This window comes from Phyllostomus discolor, chromosome 15 (assembly GCF_004126475.2).
Source record: "Phyllostomus discolor isolate MPI-MPIP mPhyDis1 chromosome 15, mPhyDis1.pri.v3, whole genome shotgun sequence".
NCBI classification, from domain to species: Eukaryota; Metazoa; Chordata; class Mammalia; order Chiroptera; family Phyllostomidae; genus Phyllostomus; species Phyllostomus discolor.
In genome coordinates this window covers 14,830,918-14,840,421 of record NC_040917.2, presented here as the reverse complement: position 1 = coordinate 14,840,421, position 9,504 = coordinate 14,830,918, and the positions used below count along the sequence as shown (strand labels likewise).

The 9,504-nt window shown below is 53.6% G+C and overlaps 1 protein-coding gene across 2 annotated transcripts in view; it reads left to right on the top strand.

Annotated features, from left to right (window-relative positions):
• Window positions 1–1,911: 1,911 nt before the first annotated feature.
• STUM (stum, mechanosensory transduction mediator homolog) overlaps window positions 1,912–9,504 on the top strand; it is a 49,451-nt gene continuing 41,858 nt past the window's right edge. For both annotated transcript variants that reach the window (XM_028531392.2, XM_028531393.2), the window contains exon 1: window positions 1,912–2,300. In XM_028531392.2, the coding sequence (XP_028387193.1) occupies window positions 2,108–2,300 (193 nt within the window). In that variant the 5' untranslated portion in view covers window positions 1,912–2,107. The remainder of the gene's footprint in view (window positions 2,301–9,504) is intronic.

Below are 9,504 nucleotides of genomic sequence, written 5' to 3'. Positions count from 1 at the left end.
CCTTAGATGCTTTGGGTTCCCTCTCCCCCATCTGGGAAATGGGGTCATACGTGATACCTCATAGAGGTGTGGTAAGGATCAAATGGGTTAAAATGTGTGAAGTACAAGCCCTGGCTGGTGTAGCTCAGTGGATTGAGCGCAGGCTGCGAACCAAAGCATCGCAGGTTCGATTCCCAGTCAGGGCACATGCCTGGGTTGCAGGCCACGGCCCCCAGCAACCGTACATTGATGTTTCTTTCTCTCTCTCTTTCTCCCTCCCTTCCCTCTCTAAAAATAATAAATAAAAGTCTTCTAAAAAATGTGTAAAGTGCTTAGAATGGTGCCTGCAGGGAGTGCTTGGGTAAATAGGCATTTCTGTAAAATCAGTCTCCTGCGAGGAGTTAACTCCAGTCACTGCCCAGGCCTCACCGAGCACCACATTGTTTGGAAGGCCCGCCTGGTGCCTCCCCCACTCCAGCTGCCTTTGAAGACAGGTCCCTGTTTTCGCAGCACCTCCAGCTCCCCACAGTTACATTTGTCACTGCCTGTAATTCTGTCACTGGGGTTTTCCGTGGCCCTCGCCTGTGAGATCCTTAAAGGCAGGGGCTGGATTTTTACTCCTTTCTCTCTCTCCCCAGAAGCTAGGTCGGATTAGGCCTTCCATAAAGGTGTAGTAAATTGAATCTTGCTTTGGGTTTATACAGTAACTCAAGCCCAGAAAAGGCTAAATGAGTTCTCCTAAGTCACACAGGAGGCTGAAGAAAGACTAAGACTTTCAATTTTATTCACTCTGACTGCCAGACCTAAGCTGGTTACTGCGTGTGTGCATGTGTGCACGTGGGTGTGTGTCCACCAGTATCACCACTAACCCCTGACGACCATCTGCTCTTAGAAGTATTCAATCAGACACCCATAAACTACCCCATGGTATCCCGGCATCCTTCCTGTGAGCCCCTGGGCTGCCATTCAATCATTCTTATTCCTGGAGAAGGAGGATTCCTGGGAAGGAAGTCGATTTGCATCCTCCCAGTCTTCCCATGAGCTGCTGAATTTCTGGATAATTCCGATGCATCGAACCCCTCCCTCGCATAAAAAGCGTCACTTCCATCCGTTCACTTTCTCCAGATGTGGAGGTGAGGGCGGCATTATTCAAAAATCTAGTTCAATAGGGGGCTTCCTGGGGCCGGTTTGGACCCATTCCTCTGGCTTCTACCAACTGCCGCATTGTCAACACCAGACGGCGCTGTGTGCTTGTTGGCCTTTTCACCCCCACGTCGAGCGCGCACACACCGCCAGGTGTTCCTTCGGGACCGCTCAGGGGCCGGTGCCCAGCATCCCCTCTCTCCGTGGCAGGCCCGTTTCTTGCCGCTTTTTTGCGCGTGTGTAGGAGAGGGTCCCACTTCAGTGTCTTGCGGAGACCTGTTTGAAAAGCTGTCTCCTGCTTTATGCTCCGTTACCGGGACGTGATGGCTTTGGCTCGATCGAACAAGTCCTTTTAGATCAGAAGGAATTGAAGGCCTGCTGGGCACCAGGCGCCCTGCCTTCCTTGCCTCCTTCTCCCTTAACGTCCAGCACCTCTCCCAGACTAAAGGACTAGAACTTGAGGCTTCCCCCGCCCCTGCCAGCTGAGAACACACGACCAATTCTGCGTGCTTGGCTGAGGTTCCCGTCCAAGTCACCTGTGGAGGGAGGGTGAAGTGTGTCCACCCCTCCCAGTGTCTGGAGGGACAACTGGCTCCCTCTGTGTTCCTCTTCTACTTTCTTCCCTTCGCCCTGGTTTGTAAGAGGTACTTTTAGCGGGGTGGGGTGGGGTAGGGGGCGGAGAGAAGGGCGGGGAAGGGGCCCGGCGGGGAGGGGCGTCGGAGTGCTGTCACCGAGTGTCACACCGCCCTCTCCGCCCCTCAGCCGGGGGTGTGGGAGCGCAGCGGAGCGCGCGGCAGAGGGCCAGGCGCGTGGGGACGCGGGAGTGCGGGTTCCCTGCCAGCTGCGGGCACCCGAAGCACGCTGGCCGCCTGAGCTCGGCGCGGAGCCCGGAGCCCGGAGCCCGGAGCCGGCCGTCCCCCGCCCCCTGTGTGCTGGGCAGCAGCCCCGGCTGCGGCAGCCCGGCTCCCGGGGAGCGCGCCCCGCCATGGAGTCTTCGCACAAAGACGCCGAGACGGCGGCGGTGGCGGCGGCGGCGGACCCCCGGGGGGCGTCCTCGTCCAGCGGGGTGGTGGTGCAGGTCCGCGAGAAGAAGGGCCCCCTGCGCGCCGCCATCCCCTATATGCCCTTCCCGGTGGCCGTCATCTGCCTCTTCCTCAACACTTTCGTGCCGGGACTGGGTAAGACACGGCGGCCGCGACCCCCGCCCCCGGGCCCCGCCGCGGAGGGCAGGCAGGGGAGGGGACTGGGACCCTCGGGTGGCGCTCGCGGCTGCAAGCGCCGGCCCGCGTTCCCAGCGCCCCCTGGCAGGTGGCAGCAGCGCGTGGAGCAGGCGCCCTGGAGGGCGCAGGGCCGCCCACCCAGCCTTTCACCTTCTTCCACCTGTTAACGAGGTTGTCCGGCCGAAGAGCCGGAAACTTTGCGGGGAATGTTGTAGCCCGCCGGCGGCGGCCAGAACAGCTCCCCTCCAGCCTCCCCGAAATCCTGCCCCTTCTCTCCGCCATGCACCCTCCCGCGAACCCCTTTCTCCGAGGGCCCCTGGACCCGGGCAGGAGGAGCATTGTGGCCACACCCGGCGCCGACCAAGTCCCGGGAGTCCGAGAAGCCGGCGCTGCTGGGGGAAAGGGGGGCAAGCCGGGCTTAGGAGACACCCTGCAGCTTGCGGGGTGCGGACCGTGTGGGGGCGAGAGCTCTTTAGCCAGAAGCTCCTTCCGCTTCTCTCCAAGAGGCGGCGATTCCGCTGACACCCCCCACCCCCGCCCCGCGGGGCGCCACGGGAGGGGGGGATGATTAGTTTGGATACCTCTGGGTTTGGGCCGCACATGGCCAGAGGTGAACCCAAACTCCCTCCCGTCCCTTGGAAGTGGAGAGCGCGCCCGTGTAATTCTGTGCTGGAGTCTGGCTGCCTGGAGGGACTCGGACGGCACCCGTGTTCCAAATTTTAACAGGGGCCCACCAGAGAGATGGGGGTGAGGAAGCGTGTGTGAGAGAGGGGGTGAGTTTTCCTGACCCTCTCTGATCCTCACATCCCAAATCTCTGCACGCTCTCCCCCCACTCCCGTGCTTGGCACTCGCTGTTTTTCGCGCTAAGCGGTCCCGCCTCTCCAATTCCGTGTGCGGCGGAGAGGGAGGCCCCTCGGTGCCCTCTCCAGGAGCAGGCCTGCCCCTGCGCGCCTACCAGTTGCCAGCATCTGGCTCCAAGTTTCCAAGAACGGGGTCAGCTAGAAGTGGTTTTCTGTCGTACCTTGGCCTTTCTCACGGCCTCGCGGAGCTGAGAGAGAGAGCACGCCCACCCACGCAGGACGTGTCCACTTTCCCCTTGTCTTTCTGCCTGCCGGGCTGCAGCGGCCAGGAGCAGAAAGCACATCTGTCTGAGCAGGGGGTTCGGTGGTCCTCAGCCGTGCTTTCCCCATCTGCGATGCCACCAGCAGCCTAAGCCTGCCCTCGTCACAGGCCGGCTCTGTGCACCTTTAGACGCTGCGAGGGGCGGCGATCTGGTGCGGATTTGGCTGTCGGCAATTCCCACCTGCTGGAGTGTGAACACACTGCCTGTCCCTCTCTCCGGGATGTGACAGTCATGAGCAGGGCTGCATCTTGATTCCACTTTTTTTTTTTTTAAGTGGTGAAGTCAATGCCGCCCTATGGTCTTTTGAGGAAACAAACGCATGGGTGCCAGGTGGGAGGGGCTGCACCGAGGCCCTGCTGAGCGAGGGAGCCGCCCCCAGGAGCCCGCAGCTGCCCCCCTGTGCACCTGTGCCCGCCCTCCTGGGTCGCACCTCACTAGGTACCTTTGCTGCCATTCCCCCAGCCCCCCGCCCTCCAGACCCCTCACACTGGGACCTGGCTTTCCCCTCTCAGAATACTGTAGGATTTTTGTAAGAAACCTTTCTGGGAAGCCAGGAGAAAATAAGGAACTACAGAAGTAATAAGACAGGTGAGTCATGGGTGTTCAGACTAACGGATTTTCTGTGATTGAATCCACACTTTTTTTTTTCGTCTTGTTTTGGTTGGCACTGTAGACCCGGCGCACAGGCCCCTGGCCCTCTCCACGCTGCCAGGGGTCCTGGTTCCTGGCAGTGTTTCCCGCTTGTGAACTGGGAACACCTGTCTCTCTGGGTGGCTGGGAGGACGGAATGAGATTGCTCAGAGCTTACTCCAGCGCGCTGGAGGGGGTGGGTCCCTCTTGCGCTTCGCCCTTCTGCAGAGCTGACACTGGGTCCGTCCCTGTGTGTGTGTGCACGCACCTTTCTGGACCTTTCTCCTGTGTATTTGTTGATCTGTCTACTCACCTTGACCTGCAGTGGGGCCCTATATGACAAACCAGCCCAGGCCATGCTTGCAGGCAGTCCCCCCCACCCCGCCCTCCCCCTCCTCCAGGTCCTCCTGGCTCATCTGAAGCTCCCGTAAAAACTCAATATTCCTGTGTGGCTCTGCCCCTCGAGGAAATGGAAAATACTTTGAATCCACTCACTCCTTCATTGCACAGACTCGCAGCCCCTGCCCCGCGCCAGGCATTGGGGGGTGTGACGATGAATACGTCAGCCGGGGTGTCATAGGTTATTGAGAGCAACTGGTGCAAACTTTGTTTGAATCTGATAAATGTTGTGATGGCAGCATGGACAGTGTTTTGGCCACAGTTAATGCTTTCTGGGTTGGGAGGCAGAGAAAACCTCCCAGAGGAAGTGGTGTGAGGTCACACCTGGCAGGGAAGATGCATCACAGGACCCCCACGCTTTTCCCACCCTCACTGCACTCCTACCCTCTGCAGACCGGGCGGGCCTTTGGCCCGAACATCCCTTGTTGAAGCTTCCTTCCCTCCTGGGGGGCGGATGGAAAGCAGGCATGTCTTACGATCTTTCTGACTCCTCACTGGAACAATAGAAACGAATTTTAACAGTGGATGATGGTAAAGAGAGGCACCCCAGTTCCTATTCTGCTGATGAAGACCACCGCCTGTGCCTTCCCAGTCCCACAGGTGGGGCCTGTATATACAAAGATATGCAGTTACTCAGATACACAAGGCAAGTTCATTGCTATGCTCCCAAACAGCCAGAGAGTTTGTCTATTGGTCAGGGATAAAATTACACTTTCACGTGTAAAAACGGTGTCTATCTTGTTGGCTTGGTGCAGTGGAAATGTCGATGACTCCGATAGTGGCAGGGAAAGTGGGACGGAGGAGAGCTTCCATTGGCCGTTAACCATCACGTCAGACTAATGTTGGCCATTCATCTGCTGTTGAATATTCATGAATATTTAATCTATGCCTAATATACCACCTACTCTTTGACACTCCACGGAAGCCTCGCTTCCCCGGTAAGAGCAGCACAGGCTGGCTCAGCTGCTTCTCTCTCTCTTCCCTCCAGTCCTGAAGCTCTGATATTTACCACGTCCTCCCTTGGGGCATTTTTTGTACTGCTGACTTTCTGTTACTGTTTCAGGAGTTTATTCTTTATCTGTGAGTTCCTTCAGAGCAGCAACCATTTTAAATTTCTCCTTGGTACTGTATATCATTTGTGAATGCATATGAACTAGAATGATACTCCAGGAATAGGCATTAGAAATCATCTGGTTCGGCAGCTTTATTTTGCATAGAAGTGAGGCAGGCTAGGACCTGGAAGTTCGCACCCAGGCAAGGACCCAGGAAGCTTAGATCCTACTTAACCTTTTAAAGAAGTTATTTGAGGATGTATTTTAGCAGACAACAGTGTAAATTAAGAAAGAAGATAAGTGATCCAGGAAAATAATGTATCCAATTCAGGACAGCCATGAAAGCAACCCCAGGATAAAATTGTTCTCAGGCCTGGAGAGGTGTCAGTCTTCATTAGACCGGGGGTGGGGAGGCGGGGTGGGGGGGGATTTCTAGGAAAGTGGTCTCTGAGGACGGCATGGGGGGGGCACATTTCGAGAAACTGAAGTTGTGACTGAACGCAGAACATAAGCAAGAGAAACAGAAGGAGATTAAGAACTGCGGTAAAGACAGAAAGTCATGCAAAATGTATTAGGAATCCCAAAATGAAGGAAGCTGCCCAGTGGAGATCAGAAAGCCAGCAGGTTTCAAAAGAAGAACAGAAAGATTCCAGACCACAGAGAGAAAATTTGGAAGATTTAGGGACGTGGTGAAGAAGGTACCTGTTTCTTCTACCAACAAAGGGAGAGAGGTCATCAAAAACTTCTGGAAAAACAAAAAAAAATTTTCAATGAAAGACAAAGCTGTCATATGAAGCAAATAAAGACACGCCTGATTCCGAGCACATGGTGGGCTGCGAGAAAGGCTCTTTTGAGTGCGGGGGGCCTGTCGCTGGGCCAGTGGTGCAGAATGTGGGCTCCTAGGTTCTCTTGGCTCTGCAGCAAAGAATACTTGCTTCATCACCATGATATAAAGGCTGCTCAGTGGTTTTGAACTTCTAAAACCAAACGCAAAGCACTGAAGTCTACTTAAAATAGCTACAAAGGAGGGTATAAAGATTTTCCACCTTGACAACGAAAAATGAAAAGCACAGCTTGTAGAAGCTGGCAAGTGGAAGACAAGAGAAGGGCAAGCAATTGTGATAGATTGAATTACTGCTGCCAGTTATTCACATGTCCTCCTGTGGCTTGCCCCGCCTCCTGTGGGCGGGGCATACTTCCTTGCCTCCCATTGGTGCCAGGTTTGGGCACAATGATTTGCTTTGGCCAATTAAATGTAAGTGGAAGTGACATAAGCTGTGCCAGAGTAGCCCCTTCAAGGGGCCTCTGAGGTTCTGCCATTGTTCTTGTGCCTCTCTCGTGAGAGTGGCAGGTCTCGGGTGGGAGCCGCTCTTCAGTGGGGTCCCTAACAGAAAGAGGACATCAGAAGCAGAGCGTGACATGGCATGGGAATGAGAAATCAGCCCGAGGTTGCTAAGATTCTTTGTTGTGTGTAGCGTTGTTACTGTCTTAGCACACCCACCAAAGCTGGCTGAGATGTGGAGGGTAGGGTAAGAGGAGGGGATGCCCTCTTCCTGCACAGTGGGGAGCGAGAGATGCTGTCTGTAATAGAGTGAAAAAGAAAGGTTACCAAGGTAATCAGTAGATGCACTGACACCGGGATCTGTGGGGACAATAGCCACGTGCTGGGACAATGTGGGGACAAGTGTGGCATGGAGCTGGGGGTGATGGAGGTAGGCTAACTCCTGTAATACCACCGTAGAGAGTCCGTAACTGATGCCTGAAGTTGATACAACACAAAAAGGCAATATAAGCAACCTTTGGAGATTAGAGCAGTATCCAAAGAATTCCCACCCTTCCTGGCATCATCAATTTTTCTTTGTTGAATAGCTCATTTCAGGAAGCATGCACGCAGGCTGAAATTCTCCCCCCGTCTTTTAAACATAGCCTCTCTGGATCCGCGCCCCCGCCCCCTCAGGCCGTTGCCCCTTTCTCTTCTCCCCCTTACTGCCGAGTTCTTCTCACCAGTTGCTCTTCTCTCACTGTCTCTTGAACCCGCTCTAACACATTGTATGCAGGAAACATATTTATACATTTTACGTTGACTGGTAGTAGAGCACACAATAAAAACTACCTGCAAACAATGTGCTAATCGTGTTTTGCCCTATCACTCACCTGAACTGTACTCACCAGATTGCCAGCTGCCTCCAGTGGTCAGTTCTCTGTCTTCGTCTCCCTGGACGTCTCAGTGGCATTGGACACGGCACTCGCTTCCTTCTCCCCAAACTGCTGCCTCCACTTGGCTCCTGGGACATCATCCTCTCCCGGTTTTCTTTTTTCTTTTCTTTTCTTTTCTTTTTTTTAAAGATCTTATTTATTTATTTTTAGAGAGGGAAGGGAGGGAGAAAGAGAGAGAGAGAGAAACATCAATGTGCGGTTGCTGGGGGCCGTGGCCCGCAACCCAGGCATGTACCCTGACTGGGAATTGAACCTGTGATGCTTTGGTTTGCAGCCTGCGCTCAATCCACTGGAGCTACGCCAGCCAGGGCTTCTCCTGGTTTTCTTTATACTTCATGTTTCCTCTGCTCCTCTCCTCAACCTCTGAACTTGGGAGTCCCCCAGGCCACTTGATCTTTTGATCTCGATCTTCTCTTTGATCTCCATCTCTTCTCCGTGGACACGCTCCCTTGAAGTTGACACTCAGTCTCCAGGCTTTACACTTAATCCTAACAATGATGATTCCCAGACCCAGATCTCCAGCTCAGACCCCTCCCTTGAACTCCAGAGCATTCTGGTCAACCCACTTTCCATCGTCTCCCCCCCTGGAAAGCATAAGGCATCCAAGGGTCAACTTATCCAAAACCAAACTCCTGATTTTCTTCCCCCAAATGCTTTGCCCTCATCTTTTATTCTGTCACAGCAAACGGGATCCATTCAGAAGCCCAGGCCAAAAGCTGGGACTCATCCTTGCCTCCTCTTCTTCCCACACCCCACACCCAATCTGCCAGGAAATACTCGTGGCTCTGCTTTCAAAGTCTATTGGGTATCTGACCACTCCTCACCATCTCGCCTCTCCCTCACTGGCCCAGGCCTCCACTTTCTGCTGAAGGAGTTCAGGGGCCTCTTACACGGTCTGCTTACCTTTACTGACTTCCCACAGAGTCTGCCCTCCATGTGGCCATGCCCGTGATCTTTTTAAAACACAAGTGAGTCCAATCATGTCACTTCTGAGTCGTACACCTGCCAGTGGCTCCCATGTCCCTCAGAGTAAAAGCTCAGGTCCCACAAGGCCCTGGGCCAGAATGTTCCAAAAGAAATATAAATGAGCCACAGATGTGATCTAAAATGTCTTAGCACCTATATTAGAAAAAAATAAAAAGGAACAGGTGAAATGAACAGCATCCAGGGGTGAGTAGAAGTAGGTTTGCAGTTGTAATACAAATAAATATAGTAATTAATAAATAATAATACAAGAATAAACTCTGTTTTGTGTACTTACAACTGCAAACCTACTTTTGCCCACCCCTGAATTGTACTTAACCCAGTATGTCCGAAATATTACCATTCAGTGCATATCAGTATAAACATTATTAGGGCAATATTTTATATTCCTTTTTTACATATTAGTTTTTCCAAATCTGGTGTGAGTTTTACATTTGCCAGCACCTCACTTTGGACTAACCCCATCCAAGTGCTCACTAGCTGTGGGGGCTGCTGTACTGGACGGTGCAGCTCCATGGCATCTGCCCCCACTGTGTTTCTGATTTCATCTTTTTAAAAAAAACCCTCACCCAAGGACATTTTTCATAGTGTTTAGAGAGAGAGGAAGGGAGAGAGAGAGACAGACAGACATCAACCGGCTGCCCTCTCGCATGTGCCCTGACTGGGGATTGAACCCACAACCCGTGTGTGTGTCCTGATAGGGAATTCAACCCGCGACCCCTCGGTCTGCAGACAATGCTCTAACCCCTGAGCCAC